The sequence below is a fragment of the Equus quagga genome, chromosome 12, assembly GCF_021613505.1.
Source record: "Equus quagga isolate Etosha38 chromosome 12, UCLA_HA_Equagga_1.0, whole genome shotgun sequence".
Taxonomy (NCBI): Eukaryota; Metazoa; Chordata; class Mammalia; order Perissodactyla; family Equidae; genus Equus; species Equus quagga.
Window position 1 is genome coordinate 104,819,269 of NC_060278.1, and position 22,246 is coordinate 104,841,514.

Genomic DNA, 22,246 nt, shown 5'->3' on the forward strand with positions numbered 1-22,246 from the left:
GCTCAGTACCTGTGACAATGTATTTCCTCATTGTAAATATCACCAATTGGACCTACAAATTGTTACGAAAGGCTCCTGCTGTTGGATGAATTTTAAACGTACTGACCAGCCTAATAGAAATTGCTGGTGTCATCGATCCTTCTGAATAAATTCTCTCTCTCTCTCTCACACACACACACACTTTACTCAATTGAGCAATGTCTTCCGAAGGCAAATGCCAAGTGTACTTAGACAGAGGCATTGCATCCCCGGAGAAGAATCACTTCAATTACGAAGAAAAGCAAGACGTAACTACATCTTTTTCACAACAAATGCTGACAAAATGTGGAAGGCCACTAAGGGTTTTCTTCCCCACAAGAGAGCCACCTCCTGTGGGTGACTTACCTTCGTTTTCACGCCAGGGTTCCCCACATCCTTCTCTAGGTCGAGTCTTCCCGTGGTCCTTTCTCTGCACAAACTGGCAACAGACCCTGAGCCTTTTCCCGTCACAGAACAAGAGTCTCGTGATCACCTGCGTTAAACCCTCGGGCTAGCTGTCTTTGGCTCGCTGAGTTTAAAACGGGAATGATAACAGGGGCACTTCTAATCCTGGGCCGCTGAAAGGAAAATGCGCTGCACCTGGATGGGTCGAGGCTGTAAGAACCATCCAGGGATTTTGTTAAACTGCACCTGCCTGAAGCCCAGCACAGGTGACTCTGACGCAGGTGGTCTTTGGGTTTTACTTAAAGACAGAGCTCTGTACACTTTAGTGTGCCTAAGAACTATGGCAGGGGGAGCAGAAAGATCTTGTTGAAATGCAGATTCTCGCTCAGCAGGTCTAGCGTGAGTCTAACCCCCTCTGGCGTCTCCAACAAGCCCCCATGATGGGAACACTACAGGTCCACAGACCACACTTTGAGAAACAAGGCTTTAAGAAACTGTGATGGAAGGTCTTGCTGTTCACTGTGTGGTACCTGGGCGGGCACCATCAACATTATCAGGGAGATGGTTAGAAGGACAGAATCTCAGGTCCCACCCCAGACCTACTGCAGTAGAATCTACATTTCATCAATATTCCCAGATCATTCTTACGCACGTCAGTTTGAGAAGATGACATAGGAGGACTTCAGGATCAAATTCACAAAGAAGTTGTTCTCTGCAGAAAGGTCAGAGGGGGCAAAAGAAAAAGCACAGCTTTTTGAATCCAAGACTTTTGAAACCCATGTTAAAGGTAGGCCTGGATTAGAGGAGACAGAGTAATCTACTTAGAAACCAACTTCTTAAATCCCACCCGCCGGCCGGCCCCGTAGCCGAGTGGTTGAGGTCGTGCACTCTGCTTCATGCACCAGGGTTTCGCCGGTTTGGATCCTGGGTGCAGACATGGCACCGCTCGTCAGGCCACGCTGAGGCGGCGTCCCACATAGCACAACTAGAAGGACCCACAACTGCAACATACAACTAGGTACTGGGGGGCTTTGGGAAGAAAAAGCAGGGGAAAAAAAAAGAAGATTGCCAACAGTTGTTAGCGCAGGTGCCAATCCTTAAAAAAATAAAGTCCCACCCCCTTCCCGACCAAAGGTAACCACTCAGGACAAGAGTCCAGCTTTAGCTTCACAGCTCTGAATGTGAACCACTCTCATATGCTGTCACCTTTCTCTGTTTTCATTACTTCTCTATGGTCACTAGGTTAACCAATTTGGGGACCAGTGGATTATCCCCATTCTGAGGATGGGGTTATAGGAATGGGGGATCAATAAAGCCTATAACCCTCAGCCAGAAGGTGAGGTGGATCCATTCTTTTAGACCCCTGTTACTCCCTGCAAAGATTCTACTGTGTTTCTTGTTCAGAGAGATCTGAAAAGGGCAGATGTCAGCAATTCTATAAACTGGGTACCCAGGAAAGCATATGACACATTCTAAGGATAATTTAACCAACGCTGGTTGAAGAGGTTCATTTCCAGATTTAAAGCAGTGACTTGCTAAAAAGCAGAGGCCAAAAGAAGACACGCAGCTCTTCAGGCTTCCAGAAACCAAAAAAGAAAGGGGGAAATAGCCTTAAGTGGAAAAAAAAGAAAGAAAGAATTAAAACAAAATGTTAGTTAGATAATCAAGGTCTAACAGAATCGGGGGATTATGGAGAGCCCCCACAAAAGCAGCTGGAATCAGTGAGATCCTATGTACAAGCTCTTTATTCCTTTCAGTTTTGTTTCCTTGGGATTCTGTCAGGGGAAAATGCTTGCTACAGACAGTTGCTTGCATTTGCTGATCAACAGATGAAGGAAGAGTCAAAGCAGACAGGAAACATCTGTGAAGGGGAGGCGCCGGCATTGATGAACGTGGATAGGGCCAACGCAAATACTGTGTTCAATTAGCATTTTTGTGGACTCAGCAATTTCTGAAAACTATTTTCAAGTCATAGAGGACACAGGGAACCTCTGGCTCCATTTCTGGAAATACTTCTGACACCACTGCCTCCTGCTCTTCAACTCTTGAGTGTCCCACTCAAACTCAAATGTTCTTCCCTTTGTCACACCAATCTCAACATCCTTCCATCTTACTTCTTCGCCTACATTAGGATTTTACATTTTAGTAATAAAGGTAAGCCCTTAGTTGAGCTTCCTTCCTGTGTACCAGGTACTTCACATATCTTATTTAATCCTCACAACCAAGTATTTCTTGTTTGGAAATGAAATAACGGAAGCTCAGAGAGGTGAAGAAACCTGCCCAAGGTCACAGAGCTGGGAAGAGAAGGTTGTAGAATTCCATTCTTTGTCTGTCCAAAATCCATGCTCCTCTGGCTCAACCATTCTGTCCCTTGTAGCTTTTGTTCCCTCAATTCAATCTTATCTTTCCAGCCACCATGTTCTGGGTAGCTCATACTTCCTAGAACCAGTTTGGCATAAGTACCCAAGGCTTTCATTCCGACCTCATTAATCAGATAGCTCATCTCTGCACTGGGGCCCCTTCCCTGTTGCAGGGCCCCTCTCACATCCCAGAGCCACAGCTTCTGTGCCTTTTCACATAGATTTTCTCTTGAAGGTTTTGAATTCCAATATATAAACACTGGAGCTTAGGAATTAAAGTCAAGCCCTTTGCCAATGTTCTTTTATGTTTAGAAAAATCGAGAAAAATAGGCACAAGTCCCAAAGGATGGCCACAAGCATGTTTATAAAAGACTCTTCTACCTTGGGCTATTTTGTTAAGCACCAAACTTGCTCTGTCCCATCATAGGTGTCTCTTGGTAATTCCAATACTCTTGAGCCATTCTTCCAAAACAATGACTAACACTATATTTATTCAAGTATGATTCACTCTGTTGCAATGTATAGACACAAACTCTGAATATAGAGAACTGTGGAAAAGGTTACATAAGAGCAGGTACATTTGCAGAGGATGCTACTCATATTTAGATGAAAGTCCCCTGTGCAGTATTGTTTTTCACATTACACAATTACAAAGGAGGAAAGATGTTTGACTAAAAGCCAGCTGGGGGATAACTTGCCAAGCAAAACATGGAGGATCCACTGCCAACATCTCTAGATAATTCTTCTTGGGGAAGGAGGGAAGACTTCCAGTGATGAATGACTGTTTTGACTTGGCGATTAATCACAATTATACTGAAGACCTGCCTGCATGTTACCTCCCACAGAATCCTGTAACACCTTCCTTGCTGCCACTGGCTATACAAGGGGTCCCCTCAAAATTGTTTTAATCGACTACAGAGCAGGAAATTGAGCCAAATCTTCAGATGAGACATCTGTAATAACAGTTCCTCCTAAAAAGAAGCCTGTAATCCTGTTTGTCTTTTAGTGTTGAGAAAAGGGCAGAACTTTTTCCCAAAGTCTTCAGCTTGAAAATAATGGTCTTTATACTCACCACCACTCATTCACTCACTGAGCATCCTCAGGATATTTTAGGGGATCTCTTTTAACTTAACTTCCTAACAATAAGTCCTTCTGAAAGAAGAGTTTACTTCAGTTCATCGATTCTCTTTTGGCAAGCTCAAAACTCCTGGATTTGGACAGATTAAACACAGTAAAGATTTCCTATACCAATTCAGAGGGCATTCCCTGAAAATTCAGAAAGCTTCTCTTAAACTCCAGGATAAAGGAAGGAAGGAAGGAACACAGGAAGGATGGATTGCTGAGAGAGAGGAAATAAATCATGTAGAAGACGTATTTCCAAAACCAAAAGGACAAAACAATCCAACTAACATATATGAGCCTTTATTCTATAACAGAGACATAAATAATTTTCTGAATTCATATGACCTGTACAAAAGACAAAAGAAGATATTGCACTAAGTTCAGATATGAGATACTTGGATTTAATATGAGCTAAACAGATAAATATATACAATTTAAGGAGTTAAGGCAAAACCAGATGATACTTCAAACACAACAGAAGGTTTGAAAAATAGGTATAATTAAAAACAAGGGCATCCCATCTCCAGTTAATAAAGTAGTCATGTCTAAGGAAAACGAAAATCCCCCAGGTTTTTAATAAAGTGGTTATTATCAATCATGGAAATTAAAGTTGAGCAATAAAGTAGGAGATTTCCCGCGGAGGGGAGCTGTTTCGCCAAGGTTTGGGGATTGAGCACTTAGAACTCAGATAAGCAACTTTTTCTTTGTCAGATTTATGATCTATTCTTCCTATTAGAAAATATAATTTGGAAAATATGACTCTTTCACATATATAATTAAAATACAACTATGAAGCATTCTGTTTTTGTTTTCAAGGGAAGTCATGTTGGTGATCTCGTAGTCGGGGTAAATTTGCAGGCAAGCCATTCATTACCCTATTTGTAAAGAAGACACAAAGCCAGTCACTGAAAAACAGTCCCCAGTTACCCTAAGAGAACGAAACAAACTAATTCCAAAGGAGTAAAAACAAGTGTAACCAAGATGTCAACACAGCACACAGTTCTTTGGCAGTGTCACTCCGACCGTTGATTGAAGCCAGAACTTTCGAGTGTTCTAATTCTCAGACCAGTTTCCAGTCTCTTAAAAATAAATAAAATTCCACATCTGCAACGAATTCAGTAATTCCAGGAAGTTAAATTCAGAATGAACCTCGCAGACAGCTTTGAACTGTTAGATTTAAGCATAGATAGGTGGTGTCTGCTGTGGGCCCCGATCCAAATATACTAAAACACACACACGCACAAAAATAATCTGTGAAACGCTGTATTGGTTCGGACAGGCCTAGAATCCTTAAAGAGAATCCATATTCACCCATGAGAAACCAATAAAAGACACTAATCCGATGATGAGGAAATGATCTTCCAATAACTCAGGGGTGGGCCGCCCCTCACCTGGATAAACATCTCGGAGAAATGAAATTCTATAGGGGGAACACCAGAAAGCCAGAGAACGTGGAATACTGCCAGCCTCCAACCAAGTTACCTTTCTCCAGTTTTAGGTAAACCTTATCCTCTTTATCTAGGTAGAGTAGGACGCCATTAGTGGCAGCTTCACGAGTAACGTCTTTGTCCCCAGCGAAGGCAGATATTACCGGTTTTCCGTTTAACATCAGGTTAACCTACAAGAAAGAAAACCACTGAAAAGTTCTCTTTAAAGTCAAAACATCTACCAGGGATAATGAATAATGTCTAAGATGAACAACCTGCTAAAATATCTGCTGTTCAGTAAATATAGCCCCTTCCTTTCAAATCAGCCAATTGCATGGCTAGACTGAAAGCTTTTCCATGGTAGTAAATCTGTTTACTAGATATTTATCCCTTTTATCTTAAAAATAATACTGAATAAACTAAATCTGAGGCTGATCGATTTATCGATTCACTAGGATATGTCACAGTGGTAGATGAGTGTGTAATCTGTCATTCACACGGACATAGTATACAGCACAAACATCGAGCATAAGATTAAAAAATTCTCCTAGAATCCCACAGACATGTATTGGTGCTATTGCTTGTTGGCATATTTGAATATTACAGGAACTAGCCCCACTGCTGCCTTTCAGCGTAAGGTCAAGCCCACTACCTTGGAAAGCACAATACAAAAGATATTGTTAACTACGGAATTGCAGTTGTCAAGAATTCGCTAGCATCAGAATGACTGAGGATAAACTATTTAAAGCATTAGCATATCGTATGCTTTTTTTAAAAAAAAGTACGTTGAATAATTGCTCCTTTACAAATTTCTTCTTAATGATTAGCAGTATCTCATAATTTTTAACAATAAAGAAAATTTGTTTCATCTGTTTAGTATGCACTTGTAAAGGTCTGATAGTCTTACAAGTTTTTCCTCACAAGTTCAAATAATTTTTTCACGTGCATTAAATGAAATCAACATCTTATAGAGAGATTTGTGTCCCTGAGTTTTTACTAAGCCGTGTTTTTTAAATGGTTGGCTGTTATCAAGATAATAAGTTCAATTGCTTATTTTTCTATATGCTTCTTGTTGGATGCATATAATGTATGCATCTTAATCTTAATGGATGTTATAAAAAAGAAAATTGGAAATTAAGTATTTTAAAAAGAAACTATAAAGACGTTTATTTTTACAGTGAAAACACATCTTTGGATAAATACTTAAATACATAACCCACTACCAATGAATACTGTTGTTCGGGGGCAGAGAGGGAACAGGTCAAACACATACCTGGATTGTCTGGCTCTGGTAGACTTTAATGACATGAAAACTGAAACTGTAAATTCCTTTTCTTGGTGCTACAAAAACAGACTCCAGCGTGAAAAAATTACCCACGTTTACTAGGATCTACAAATAAAAATAATATATAACAGTAAATTATTACAATATTTTCTTCAGTAAGTGAAATGTTTCCTTCTTTCTATTCTTCCTTCCTTCCTCCCTTCTCTTTCCTTCCTTCCCTCCTTCCCTCCCTTCCCTCCTTTCTTTCTTTCTTTCTCACTAACTAGCTTAAGAAACCATAGAGAATAAAATATTGAGTTATGTTCCTTTCCTCTTTAGTGACTTGGTAAATGGATTTGTATACTGGAAGGTTCTTCTGTCTTTTAAATAGTATAGGAAAAAATTCAGTAACTGCTTTGCATTCATGCCTCAATTTCCAGCAAGGCCTGATGGCTCAGGAAACATCTAGGTAACGTGAGGGCTTATAAGCATAAGCTTTACCTTGATAGTCAGATAAAAGGCATCTGCCATGTATTTACATCCCCACCCTCTGCAAGTCTTCACAATGTCCAGAGGTGACGTTTCCAAGCCAGCCAATGACATCCATGGGCTCTCTGCAGTCATTCCTGGACACATCACACAGAGGCCTGGGCACTCCCGCCACCGTGTGACATAATCCACGACACTGTGACAACAGTTGGTGCGCAGAGCGATCTGAATGCCCGGCCCTCCTCTGAGCCTCAGCCAGACCTCTCCTAAGATCCATGGCCATTTTTTTTTTCATTTTTACGCCATCTAGGCCTTAATTATAATATTTTGGCAATGACTCAGCCTTTGTAGGCTGCCAAACAGTAGAGCATGAATAAGGACAGACTGTGAAATTGGTCACCTTCTCCTGATCCTCCCAGTGTTATCCAGTAGATACTTATCAATCACTTGCTCTTTATTTAAAGTTCAAGGGTCAAAAATAAAAAGTGAAATAAGGCACTGCGTTCCAAGAAAGCAACAATATATTTTGTATTCCAGGATGTTCAGCCTGGTTCTACTGGTTATGAAATTAACTCTGGATTTCAATACGTGACCTCTTAAACTAAATTTGTAAATGTCACATAGGTAAGTCCCTTCCTTTGAGAAAGAGAGAATGTATGGGGGGGGGGGGGGGTGCAGTTGTAAAATAACTAGGGTTGTTTCCATTTCTCTCCAAGAAATAAATCTATAAGTGTTATTCAAAAAAATGAGATGTCCTATAAAGATGCATTTCCCCTATATCCATGGCAATCTGCTACTATCTCTTTTAAACATTGCCTTCTTGCCAATATTAATACATTTTCAAGATTTTTTTTGCATAATTTGCTAAAGACATACTGTTACCTCTGAACAATGCACCAGGATATAGTGACGGTCAGGAAGATGCTCCAGGCTCAACCCCTGACCTAAAATACATGTATATGTATAGTTTTATTCTGAGATTTTACCTTCTTCCAAATAAGCATTGATTCCTTTCTCTGACTTGAGCATTGATGACTTTTCAGCAAGTCACCAACTATGCAATAATCCCCAGAAAAGGCTTTACAAAGATCTTTTTCAAGCACAGTTAAAATAATTTGAGGTACTTAGCAGGGACTTCCTGAATCAGATACAAGTAGCATAATTCATTAGCCGTAATGGAAATGCCTGATTAGTGTTGACTACACATAAGGCTGATGTTGACTCTACATTGTAATTAGAGCATCCAGGCGCATTGAGATTTATAACTAAATGTGTCTTGTTGTCTCTAAGATGCATGGCTCCCCGAACAGAAGAACAAACCTTTCTCTTCTTCTAATTGACAGAAAGGTCATTGAAAAGGATGTACTGTACAGAAGATAGTGCAGTGTCCACAGTATTCCAACATCTAACTAATGCATTGAAATACAAACCAGGGGTGGTGCTAGACTTTATTTCCATCAAGATGGAAAATACTGCACCAAAACCCCAAAGGGGCTGCTTAAGTCTTTAAAAATTACAGCTGTCTGATAGTAAGCTTCAGAGAGGCATTCTCTGTCTTTGGCCAGCTGGAGAGTGCATTACTTAGGGACAATTAAGTAAAGAATAGAAATGTCACCTCATCCCTTCGCTGGCACATCCTGCAGTACCATTTAACCTGTGCTCCTACACAGGTGGCTTTGCATACAACTGTGAACTACACCTGTGACTTTGCAATTAAGATTTCAGGTCCTGTTAGGGTTGAATTAAAACCCCAGAGTCAGTTTTCAGTTTTAAGACTCCTTGTTAAAGCTAAGTTGATGTCCTGGGGTTTCTTATTAGCCAAACCCCAGAGCTCCAGGTCGCTAAAAAGAAGCCACAGATTTCATCAGTTCCTCTCCCATCCCCTACCCTCAACCCAAAAGTCTGTCTTTCCTCAGTAATTTGCAGTTCTCTGAAAGGAGAGGAGCAGGGGAAGGGAGAGCCCTACGGGAGCTCAGCGCAGTTGTCCAATTTCTTTCTCTCTCCACCTCTGCAACTTTTCTCCAAGTACCGGAGAAGGTCTGTCGGCTGCAGTGGCGCCTGCAACGTGTATGGAGACACTGGCAGCAGAAAGGTGGGAGAGGTCTGACCCCAGCCACGGCTGCCCACCCTCTCTGGCCACCTGCGAGACCTATGAAATGTGTGTGGATCCCCGGAGCTCTCTTTGGGGAGAAGCTTCTCCACCCGGGAGACACAAATCATTTATCCAGCATCCGCGAGAGTACCGCGGGAATGGCCTCGGCGGCATCTGCAGAGGAGTCTGAGCCTGGGGACCAAGCTCTGGCCAAAAGATTGAGAGGTCCAGGGACCAGATTCCCGCCAGCTCCTGCGGACCTGTTGCTGTTAAACTTGTCCTGAGCTCTTGCTACCCGGCTCTGCACTCCCAGCCTCTCTCCCACCGCCCCCAGCAGCCTCTTTCCGAGGCCAGGAGGGCAAGGGGGCGGGATGGTGGTGGGAGAGACATTAGAAGTTGCAGACCCAGACATATTTGGGGAGGCGAGTGTTGAAATGATTTCCGACATCGCAATCAGACCAGCTTAAGGCAGCCCCAGTCTGAGCTGCCTGGAGATCGCCCCCACCCCCAACCCCCGGGGTCCCGCATCCCTGGGGTCTGACCTGATCAAAGTAAATGATGCGCGTCTTGTTGCTCATCTCAGACGGCTCGTGGTTGGTGCTCCGCACCGCCGAGAAGGCGACCTTGGAGTTGGCCGCCCGGACCGAGATCCCCAGAGGGGAGGAAGAGGAGCCCTTGGAGTCCGTGGCGGGGTTCGAGTCGCACACCACCAGACACTTGCCCTCCAGCACGATGGGCTCCGTGTCGTTCTGCGCCCAGACGGGCAGCCCCGGCAGAGTGAGGGCCAGCAACACGGCCGGCACCACGGACAGCGCCCGGCGCCCTGAGCCCATGGTGAGCCGCGTGGTCAGCCGCAGCGGGCTGGCGCTTCCGCTCGCCCGCGTCGCCTCCTACCCCGGGACCCCGGAGGTCGGGAAGATGCCAGCGGCTAGACCGACAGCGCTGCAGGAACGGCGGCGGCGGCGCGCACACTTCCACCAATTCTGTGGTTTGAAGTCAAAGTCTCCTCTAGCGCTCTCTCGCTGGCTCTGCTACCTTTGTCCTTTAAGGAGCTCATGCAGAACCCCCTACCCCACCCTCCTCCGCCCAAGAATCAGCTCTGTCTGGGGCCCCTGCACCCACCCTTACTCCTAGACATCTAAAAGTCACCAAACCCTCACATTCACACCTCGAAGAGGAAAATGATAAATTCTCTCTCCAAACCCAAGCACTCCCAGGTGAACCACGGAGCAGGAAAACCAAGGGGACTCAGAGAAGCCAGGGGCTGGTGAGCGCCGAGCCTTGCCGATGTCGGTCCAGTACGCGTCTGGCTTGCGGCAGGGTTGAATTACAGAGGCAGAAGGTGTTTCCCAGACTGAGAAGAACGCGAGGCTGTGTTCATGGCCAGGACTCTAGCGACTCCCGCTTTCGCTTGGTCAAAAATTCCCCAAAGCTTGGTGTCTCTCGGACGTCGGCAGGTAGGCAGCGGCTAGCAGAGTCCCCAGCACGGAAAGCACAAATTCACGGGATCAGTTCCAGGGCGCAGGGCGGCTCGGCCGGCGGGGTCCTCTCCTGCCTCTGCCGCACGCCCGGAGTCCCTGCGCACAACTTTCTCTGTCCTCGCGCAGCCGGGAGAGCGCGAGGCGGGCACACGCGCGCTATTTATAGGAGCGCAGCTTCCGGCCGGGTTGGCTTCTAGCTCAACCCGCGGGCTCCCCGAAAAGGGGGAAAAGGAGTCCGGTGACCCCAGCTGGGCAGCTCCCGCCTGGCGTTTAACGCACCCCGGAGCAAGAGGGGCGCACGGCGCTGATGGCTGCCAAGGTCCGAGGCCACTCAGCCCCGGGGAGCGCGGTGCGGAGAGTGTGTGCCCAGAGAGAGGCGCCCACAGCCCTCCGCTTGCCCCAGCCCCGCGCCTGCTCGCCTGCTGCTCGGTCTGGGCCGGCGGAGGGGGCTGCGGCTCTCCTCGCCCCTCCCCAGCGCGGGACTCCGCCGCCGAGCGCCCTCCCAGCGGAGCGCGTTGCTGCCAGCCCCGGCTGCGGAGCTAGATGGGCGGCTGCGGCCCCGCGTGGCGCGCTGCCCGGGACCTGGGGACCGGCTGGCGTCCTGACCGCGCCGGGCCCAGAGCCTGCCCCACAGAGCCCTGGGGCTTGGCGAGCTCTGGGAAGCCTCGGGGCGGACCAAAGCCGACGGGGGCCGCTGGGAGGAGGTGCCTTACGCTTTCCGCTCCAGGAAGATGAGCCTTAGAAGCCACGGGGCCGCGCCTTGCCACCCACACCGCGAATCCACCCTAGGCAAGGCCAGAAAAAGAGTGAGAGAGAGTTCACTCAGCAAGAAGAAGTCCTCCGAAACCGAACCCCTAAAAAAAGTCAACCCCCCTCCTGAGGATACAGCACCTTTTCTCCCGTGGTGTGCTGCCCTCCCCTCTGTGCCACCCCACTGCCATCTTGGCCTCTGATTGGCAAGATGAATCTTCCTCTTCTGCAGCCACCACTGGGAGCAAAGGGCTTGTCTCTGTGGTCGGCTACCTAAACTTGGCCAAGGCACTTACCCTCCTGAGAGGGCGGGACCCTGCTAACTAAGGTCGCTCAGCCCTCCAGTTCTGTGATGTTTTGGGGACATGTCCCTCCCTTTCCAGCTTCCTTTCAGACTTCCAGCTGCCAACAGCATTCCCATCAGTCATTCGGAGCGCCTGGAAATGTATTGACTAATTATTAATTGATGGGATGTTTGTCGAGCAATGTCCCCCAGATGGACAGCTCCCTAGTCCTTCCTGAATGAAGGACATCCTCATTAGCATGGATTCAAGCCCCTCCACGACAGAAGCCAGGCCTGCATCTCCAATCTTGTCCCCATAAGACCCTTCAGGAGGGCAGGGTATTGGGCTATAAGCATCACACTGCAGTTCCAATTGTTAAAATCAGAGCTACTCCTACTGGTTGGTATTTCCCTGCCTCCACCTCCTTATAATCTTGCAACTGAAGAGTTGGTGCCTGGAGCCATCGGGCCTCCAGATTCTGCTACAATGGGGCCAGTACCAGTTCTGATTGGCAGGTGCTCCTGCTGTGCTATTTGTTACAATGCTGAATGTCACTACTCTAAACTACAACTAAAGAGGGTGACCTGGTGCCTTCTGAAGATGGCCTTTGCTGCCTTTGTTACTCTCCTCCAGCTCTTCCCATAGTCAGCCTGGAGAGCAGCTGCAATTTCCTCTCATGTGATGCTGTCTTTGAAAGGCAGGTTCCTCTTTCTCTCCATAGGGGTGAGCGCTCTGCTTTCCTTGTCCAGGACAGCTGTTTAGTAACTAAGACCTGGGCTGTTCAATTTCAGGCTGGAAGGAGTATGAGAAAAAAGCCCTGTTGACTACAGAATTGTTAAATAGTCAATAAGCTATGTTTCTCCAGCAACCCCAATATATTCTCTCTGCATCCTTTTCTTCTCTAAGTATCGTTCTTCCTGCAAGAACTGAGGTTTAAAGAAACCTTCCTTCCCTCCTCTTACCCTCACCAAAAACACTCATTTTGTTGCCCCAAAATTCAGCAGAGTGACCATCTTAGGGACTCAATAATTGATTGTGAAATGACTGGATGCTTCCAGACAGAATGTAATTATCAGTCAGTCACCTTATAGTATCAACTGGTTTAAATGAATCTCTCTCAATAAATTTAAATTCAAGGCTTTCCAGGTAATTGGAAACAAAAGTCTTGGTTCCTTACTAAAAAAATGTTTAAACACCACATCTTCTGTCAACTCCTACTAAGAGAAGCTATCTGATATCGTGAATGTCAGGGTCCTGTCTCCCTTTCCTGCCACAGCTGATTGAACAGAGACAGCTCCTGGGTTCTAGGACTGTCAATCCATCTGACGCCAGAAGTCCATGACTTGCATGTCCTGATGCAGCCAGAGGAGTCAGGGCTGCTCGATTTTGTCTCTCTAGTATCTGAATGAGACACTGGGACGGCTTCCAGTGAGCACTGGGTCCTGCAGAGGAGAGGTCTGTAGTCTCCTCGACTAGCCACCTGCAAGGAGGAGTGTGTTGGGAGAAATAGGAGGACGGCCCACACTTGTAGACAGAAGCCGATTCTGGACACTGTGCACTTCTGAGAGATGGAGGGAGTGAACAGGGAATCTCCAGTTCATAATGCCTGCTCCCAAGAGGTCCAGCAGCACTTCCTTCTAACCTTGGGTTTCTTATGAGCCTCCTGTATCCTTGCAATAAATCTCACAGCACTTGAGCTGGCTTTACCATCCTTGCCACCTAGAGTCCTCATTGGAACAACATCCCAGAAAGCAGACCACATAAGCCCATGCATCTCCTGCCAAAAGACATGAACAAATCCAATCCCTTGCCTGTGGGAAATGTTTCCCTCACACTTTGAGAAAGGAAGAATCACCTGCTCCCCACACCCTCCACTCCAGCCCCAGCATCCCCAGGAGAAAAGAAACGGAACCAAGTCCGAGTCTCATTCCAGCCACAGCACAGATCTGCTTCTTTCTTTCTTTTCTTTCCTTTTCTTTCCAGTTTCAAATGTACTGTTAGGAAACCTAGTTGTGACCCAAATGTTCCCCTTTTCTGAGATTCCCAGATTGATGCCCAGGAATTTTGTTGCTAGACCTATAGTGATTTCCCTTCTCTGCACTTGGGCTCAACTTAGAGTAAATTAGTAAGTTAGTAAAGTAAGTTAGAATCTGCACTGGTCTTGCACAGGGAAGTGATATTCCTGTGGTAAGTAAATTCCAAGACTGCTGGTCTGACCACCACTTAGAGAAACCAAGTTTCAAGCAAACCCAAGACAATAAGGATCCATGAGCAATTTTCTGTTTCTGAAGAAAAGGTCTCAAAGAAGGCAAAGACAGACACACAAGGTATTCAGCTCCAAGGGTCTCGCCTGGAAAATAACCCTGTTGTTGAATGAAAGAAGACCCACACAGGATGTAGCGGGCAGAACCTTGGGTCAGTCATGCAGAAGGTGGAAAATCGAGAGAGAGAGAGCAAGAAGCAAGGCTCATATCATACCCAAACGAAGGACCACAGGGTCACTTAATTACCCTTCGCTCTCTACACTGATAGTTATCAATCCAAGCAAATGCTATTCCTCAAGGGAGAATAAGTAGTTTAAGGAGAAAAAGGCTCTGTGAGTAACCAATATGTGACTACTGGCAAGTTTCAGAGCAGTGTTGAGTAAATCCTGAGGACTCCCTCTGGAGACAGCCAAATCACTGACTTGTTTTGTAGGGAGATGGTATTGGTGGGGGAAAGTAGCTGGATGATTTAAAAATCATTTTAATTGAGTTTATAATTTAAAAATTGTTTGAGATAGTTCATCTACAACGTCTCCTCCCATCACCACACTGGCCAACACAGTACATGTCTAAGATGTCAGCAAGCAGTCGGACTTCTTGGTTAGGGCTGCAGACAGGTTTTGATGCCTCTTTTTGGCCTTCCCATAATACCCTATGCTTGTCCCAGTCATTATATTTATCCCAATTTCTGAACTCGTTGATTTATTTGTTGTGTTCTCCATGAATTATCAACCCCTTGAGAGCACAGGATTGAGCAGAGAGTCAATAAGCAAAAAGAAAGTTTACCAAATAAAGTAACTTAGCATTGCCCTTATTTCTCATAAGGGAAATAATATACCATTTACTCACTATGATATAAGTGTGATAGGAAAAATAAAATTCTTTCAAAAAAGTTTAGGGGCTTGAAATGTTTAATCCATCCTTAGTTACTAAGAATAGAAGGCCAATGAGGCACAAAGAGAATTTATTGGAAGGACCCTATCTCACAGAGTGCAACGGCAGAACTGAGCCTTGGGAAAGGAAGGAAGCCCTATGGGTAACCCAAAACATTGCCTCTGCGCTCCCTCTCCCCGCTCCCCATCTGCTCCTCCCTCCTCCCCGTCTCCCTCTTCTCTCTCTCTCTCCCTCTCCCCATCTTCCTCTCCCTCCCCCCCCAACTCTATCTCCACCTCCATCTCTCTTTCTCTCTCCCTAACGCTCTGTCTCCATCTTTATCTCTCTTCCCTTGGCACATCTGTGTTATTCTTTTGCTCACTGCATCCTAGCTTTCTCTGAAGCCTACATGATGGGCAGTGGCAATTGACACTCTCAATTTTACACATATTAGATCCATGCACCCAGAGGACACCCCAAAATACCAAAGAAAAGACTCATTGCCCCATCTGTATCAAATGCCCACCCCCTGGCACAGATTTCTGTGCACACACAACTGACTCCCAGAAACCAGGAATGTCACAGGAACAGGATCAAGGGGAGAGGAGAATTCCTAGAAAAGTGGTATAAGCAATATGTGGTGAAGTGAAAAGAGAAAAGTGGACATTCATTTGTATGGTGTGACTCTGTGTTCGTAGTCTGTAAGTCTTTGAAGATACAGGTACGTTTGAATAAGCGGAGGAAAAACTATGAAATGCTAGACAGCGAACCATCAACTTTAGAGGATGGAATAGAGGGAAAGGAAACCCCGTTAATTTGACTTCAGATGCTTATTGTTTGAATGGTCACAGAAATCATATATTACATTGTGATTCACATTTAAAATAATGTTTTTGGGGCCAGCCTGGTGGTGCAGCAGTTAAGTGCACACGTTCCGCTTTGGCAGCCTGGGGTTCACCAGTTCAGATCCCGGGTGTGGACATGGCACCGCTTGGCAAGCCATGCTGCGGCAGGCATCTCACATATAAAGTAGAGGAAGATGGGCATAGATGTTACCTCAGGGCCAGTCTTCCTCAGCAAAAAGGAGGATTGGCAGCACATGTTAGCTCAGGGCTAGTCTTCCTCAAAATAATAATAATAATAATAATGTTTTTAGGGGATAGATGCTGGGCAGACTATCCAGCAAGTATTTACAACATTAATTTTTTCTTCATAATTTAAACAAAGTTCGGAGCGAAAAGGAAGTAAAATTGTTTCTCCTAAGTGGCACAGGTTGAACAGCAGTTCTCTTTCTTTTGTTATATTGATCGAACTCTAAAAAATCATTCACTCAAAGTCTAGGAAGATGCCCAGACATATAAAACCTCACAGTGCACATTTAAGAAAAAAATTACACTGCAACTGGTAAAGCTCACACATAGTATCAAAATTTCTGATTACATTTTAGATTCAGCTCGGCTCTTTATAGAACGTGTGAGCACTGGGGAAAGCCTAGCTCGGTGTCGGCACATGCTCTGTGCCCAGCCATTGTTAGTTTCTGTTGCACACAGTAGGAGGGTCTGAACGTAGGGTCCTCACCAATGGCTCCTACTTGTGAGAATCTGCCGGGAGGGTTACTATCAAGGCAGACTCTCTGTCCCTACTCTGAGATGATGGTTCTGCCCATGAACTGGGAATATGTTTATTAATTAGCACCCAGGTGAATCCAAAGCAGATGGTGCTCTGACTTTGTAGATGCTGCTGGTGGGGTGCATCCACCAGGGGTCCATCTGCCGTCAGACTGTCTACCCCTTGTGTTGAAAACAGGGTATTTAGATTAGTCTTCATCTCCTACTAGCTTTATGACCACAGGGCAAGTTTAAAAACCTTCCTTCAGCCAGGAAAATTGCAATCATAAAAATAATACCCAGTCCATAGCTCATTGTGGGGATTGAAGAGGGAAATGTAAGCAGGGCCCTTAGCACAGTATCAGGCATACTAGAGGTGCTTAACTAAAGGTAGCGATTATTATCATTAATTTATGGAATCTCTGAATGACTACAGGTGAGCGGTGCTCTGCAGTTCCCTTGACCAAGGCCCATTAACCGCTGAAGAGCACTGGCCACAACTCGACCTCACAGACATTATCACGGGGGAGAACGTGGCGTGCCCAGGTGTGGAAGAGACTCAAGGTTCAGATACCCAGTGCAGAGATGATAATCAAAGCCAAGTTCGTGGGGCAAGCCATTGGATGAGTGCCCACATTCTAGAGCCATGAGGCTGAGTGAGTTCCTTGCCAATAACTCCCCGTGGCTGAAACTCTCCAGTGAAGGTAAGGCATCAGGCAGGCTGTGAGCCCCCTGCAAGGATGGAGGAAGAGTTTAATTTTCTTTTTATTTCTTTCTTCCCTATTCTCTTAATCACTGGGCCTCATCACTCAGAGTGTCTGAAGGAAGCATTTAGCAGAAAGAGAGAGACTCTCCAAAGTGAAAATTACACCGAAAGTCGAGAACAGCTGGCCAGAAACAGTCATCACAAAGCAACAAAGGAATCAGGGAGCCATGCAGAGAGGGGAGGAAAATACCACAGTCGTTAAGTACCTGAGGGTACTTAGGGCCAGCAGAGGTATATTAAGGACCTGGCAGTGCAACTATTTATTGGGCAGCTGGAAGGTCCTAGACACTTTTAACTTTCCCAAGTTTAACAGGAGTGTTTTTGAGGGAAGAGAGAGAAATAGCTTCCATCCAAAGGTAGCTCTCCCCGCCACTGCACTCCACTTGCCCCTGCCCGGAGGGAGCGCGAGAGGGCAGCCTGAATCTGCTGAGGCAGCCGCTCGGCTCAGCTCCTGCTGCCTCTCTGACATGAGCGTCTTGCATCATTGTGTGTGCTTCTGGTGTCTAAAGAGAGGTATTTTCCTACAACGTGGCCACTAAAAGCAAGCCAACCACTTTATCTGGTGCTCAGCTGAAGAAGCAGCAATCTGTTTCGCCTCTGAAGGAAAAACTGGCTGTGGAGGGCTCCTTGAGAGCTGGCGTGTCAGATACCACGGTGAGGATTTCGAAGGATTTTCAAGGGTAAGTTTGACTGAGCAGTTTTTCCCTTGTGCACTAACCTGAGAATCTAACCCTCGAATACAATGCAACTTCATTGTTTTTTTCTTTAGGGAAACTCAGTTGCTGATAACGTCTCCCATTTGTTTGCCACCCCTCATCTGAGAGACAGATCTTACTACCCCCATTTCATATTGAGGAAATGGAGCGTCTGAGAGGCTGCTGCCAGAGGTACTCCACTCGTAAGTGACAGGGTTAGATTTGACTGCAGGGCACCTGTCTTCACGGCCAAAGATCTTTCCCCTCAGACCACAAGAGAAAGATTGAAACAAAACGCAAGGGCCTGGGCCGGCCCTGTGGCCGAGGCGTTAAGTTCGCCCACTGCACTTCGGTGGCCCAGGATTTCGCCGGTTCAGATCCTGGGTGCAGACATGGCACCGTTTGTCAGGCCACACTGGGGCGGCATCCCACATGCCACAACTGGAAGGACCCACAACTAAAAATACACAGCTATGTACCGGGGCGCTTTGGGAAGAAAAGGAAAAATAAAATATTAGAAAAAAAATGCAAGGGGCTTTTAGTATATTCAGCACCATTTTTTCTCAGTTAGTGACACCAACTTCAGAAGAGAAACTGACTGTATTTCTAGAATTACTAACATCAGTAGAGAGCAAGTGGAAATGAAACTTATCGCAGAGGAAGACAGGCATCAAATCACAGAATTTTTAATAAAAGCTGTTGACCATAAACCCGAGGTAGGGGAATATATGTATATGTATATACACACACATATCTACACGCATATGCATATATATTGAAATATATACTACATTAAATATAGCTATTAAATATACATTTAATTAGACAATTAGAGTTAGCTCATCTTATGACCTCATAGCTTTATGTGCTTTTCATCTATAGCATTTTCCGGAGGTGCAATGTTACTTCCCTACTATACTGTCAGCTCCAAGGGCAGAGGTGGGCTGATTCTTGCCCACCATAATCGATTCCCCGGAATAGTTCCTGGCACATGGTAGAGCCATTTAGATATTTGTTGAAGTAATGAATAAAGTGGTGTAACACAGATTTTAACTTTGGCTACCTTCTCCGTGTGTATTCTAATTATAGCACTAGATAGATAGTTTCAAAAATTGACTTATGTTTTCTCTACTGCTCACTAATTATTTATGATGTGTCATAAGCCATCCTTCTGTACGTGGAAATTGAATACGTTTCTTGGAAAAGTGCTGTAAGTAGCCTTTCTTGCCCTGGACAGCCATTTTCACAGCTGTTCCTTGTTTTCCATTCTTCATTCTGGGTTAGGAGCATCTTTAGGCCATGCTATCAGCTCAGCCACTTTCTCATCTACCACTGGGGTTATGAGAACGTGTCTTCTTCCCTAGGTGGTGGGCTCAGTGAAGCAAAATCCGCCCTGCTCTGTCCTTCGCCTGCTAATTGGGCACCTGCAGGATTCTAGGAACAAGTCCAAGGTGACTGGCTATGGCTTCTGAATCCACTGGCTTCTGGCTATTTCAGCTGGCTGTGAGCCTCCCGAATGACAAACAATACACCAACTAGCTTGACTTTCTTGGCCATCTGTCTGTTGGCTAAATAACTACCTCTTGGAAAGAACGACTCATCACTTAGGCAGCTGGTGTTTTGGTGATTGACTGAGCTGCACGACTTCCGGGCTGGGTCCCATATTTCCCGACCACAAAAAAAAAAAAAAAAAAAGAATTTCACAGGGCTTTGCATGGGCTTTGTAGAGTCATTATACAGCAAAATAGATAAGAAAAGCAAAGTGAATGAGGAAATGGATGGGCTGTGCTTTAGAGCAAAGCTTTTTAAAGCATGAGTCACTGAATTTTTCCCCTTTGTGGCTGTATTTCATTCTCTCTCCCTTTGGCCTTTCCATGTTTCCTCTGCTTTTCTTCTTTTCTAACCCTCTTCCTATAATTTTTTCCTAAAGTTCCTAGTCTTATAGTCCATTCAACCAATATTTAATTAGGGCTTAGCGTGTACTAGGCAAGGGCAGCAAATTCCAGTGCCTTCGGGGGCTGTGGTGGACACTTGCTATTCCTTTCGGTTGCTCAATATCAGAAACCCCCTCATATGTCTGGGGACTCTTCCACCTTCTGAAGCAGAGCCCGCCTCCCACCATAGAAGCTGAAAGCAACAGATACTCATTTTCCAGCTTCCCTCGCAGCTGGGGTGCAAGCATGTGCCCCAAGCTCTGCAAATCAGACTCACCCACCCCAGACACTGAATTAGAAGACCTCACAGAACCCCTTCTAGGGAACATGGCAGCAGGTGCAGTGGTTCTGGGGCTGTAACCAGCATCCCCTATCCAGAGCAGGTGATACATGTGGAGCAGGCTGGAGGGTCTACACTCAGCAGCCACACTTATCCTGTCTTGGTGGTCCCAGTTCTTTAGCACAAACTGAGCTGGGGTGTCATTCCTGGCTGCATCACCTCCAACCTGGTCCTCCAGTCCTCTAAGATATTCTGTGAACCACTGAATATATTTTAATAAATTCCTCTTCTACTGAAATTAGTCAGTCAGCTTTCGCTGTTGCAGCTAAGAGTCCAGATGGAGACTGAGGCCAATCAGGGGCCATAAATGGGTGACATCAACAAGACTTAACTGTGAAAAAGTGGAGTGCTTATGCCTCATCTCCAGCAGGCAGCTGCTAGTAAACTTTGCACAAGGTGAACCTAGTAATGCCAGCTATTTGGTTTTTTAATAGAAAGATAAATTCAGATTTTTTGGTGAAACCCCCACTCTTAGACGTTAACAACTAGTTCAAAGATGTTTGTGGGTTAACCAACACATGATTATAGACTACACGTAGCTCCAGGATTGCCAATTTGCAGCCTCTTCACCTTCCTTTTTTTTCCTTTTAAGAAGCATTTCAGAATATCTGTGTTGAGTGGCTTCGTTGTAGTAACTTTCCCGTTTCCTGTTTGAGCTCTACATTTTACAGGAGCTCAGGTAACTTAGACTTAGGAGAAACTGCTGGGGATTAGGACGGTCTGCATAGGAAATAACATGTGTTCATTCTAAACTACCACCACAGCCCACATCGTCCTCATCAAACCCATCCAGACAATCAAAATGTTTGAGTCATGCAAAATCTCCAGCCTCTGATCATGCCCTCTGTCTCACAGAAACATCCAAACCATCTCCTGATGTCCCGCCTCTGACAAGGATCACACGCTCTCACCTTAACCACAGGCATTGCTGTTCAGTGTCACACCAAAGTCTTAGAGTGGTGCATCTTGTTGGTGAGACCTCCATTGAGACTGTAGCTGCAAGGGAGGCTGGACAAGCATATTCTTGGCATTTTCAGCTTCTAAAGTGGGAGGTCATCCTTTCTCTCACCAAGACTCATGAGATGTCTAATTCCCCAGACATAGAAAGGGGTTCAGATGCTGGTGGCCAAACGTATGGCACATCTTCATTACCCTCCCTTACATTGCACTTCTGTGGCTCTTCTTCACAGTATCCTTCTTCAGACAGGGTTCTGGTTTCCATCTTCAAGCCTGATTCCCCTCCTGCCTCTCCATCAGCATAGGCAGAATCAGACAATACTTACCAAAAATAGACTATGATTTCTGAATAATTTAAGTGCAAATTAAATATTGCATTACAAAAGTACACTTGGCTCAATCTTTCTTTTAAGATTCTACACTTTATCACCCTACTAGAATTGTACTCACTAGTGTTTCCCAAAGTAGGATCTTTATCAGGATAACCAAGAAAGCATTAAAAATTTTTAGATCCAGAGGGCAGGCCCAGACCTACTGAATTAAATACTCTAAGGATAGGGTCCTGGGAATCTGTATTTTAAAGTTTCCGTGGCAATTTTAATATTCAGTCTGGTGTGGATATCTTTGAATTGTGAAGATGGGGGTGGTACCCTTGGATTAAATTGAGGTTGCTTAGCATGGTGGGTGTCTTGTTTTTACATGTAAGCACATGCCTTTCCATGGTAAGTTGCTCCCACTCCACTTCAATGTCATGGCTGACAGGGGCAATGCTGATCATAATACCCTCCCTCTGTTCCCAGCAATGGCCTTGTGACCCCAGACTAGCCAATCACACTACCCCATGCTCATGGCCATGGTGGTTGATCCAGAGATGAGTATATCACCTAAGCAAACCCAAACAGAGTCGTTCCATTAGGATTTTATATTTGGAAGCAGAAGAGAAAGGATCCTGCCTTAGCCTTCAGAGTCAGGCATCTGGAAGGGCAGCAGTTGAGGCCACCTGATGGCAGTTTTCTTTGACAGCAGTGTTACAGAATTATGCCAAGATAAGGAGGCTTAGACAAGAAATAGAGATAAGGAGATGAAGTTTTTCTTATAATGTCTTTGACCACTCATAC

The 22,246-nt window shown here is 45.4% G+C and overlaps 1 protein-coding gene across 1 annotated transcript; it reads right to left on the reverse strand.

Moving 5' to 3' along the window:
- Positions 1-5,325: 5,325 nt before the first annotated feature.
- Positions 5,326-10,010, reverse strand: CBLN4 (cerebellin 4 precursor). The gene is made up of 3 exons (XM_046678132.1): positions 9,720-10,010; positions 6,606-6,722; positions 5,326-5,523 (listed from the first exon to the last, which is right to left on the reverse strand). Exons 1-3 carry the CDS (start codon positions 10,008-10,010, stop codon positions 5,326-5,328), a joined length of 606 nt encoding a protein of 201 aa, XP_046534088.1.
- Between the last annotated feature and the right edge of the window lie 12,236 nt (positions 10,011-22,246).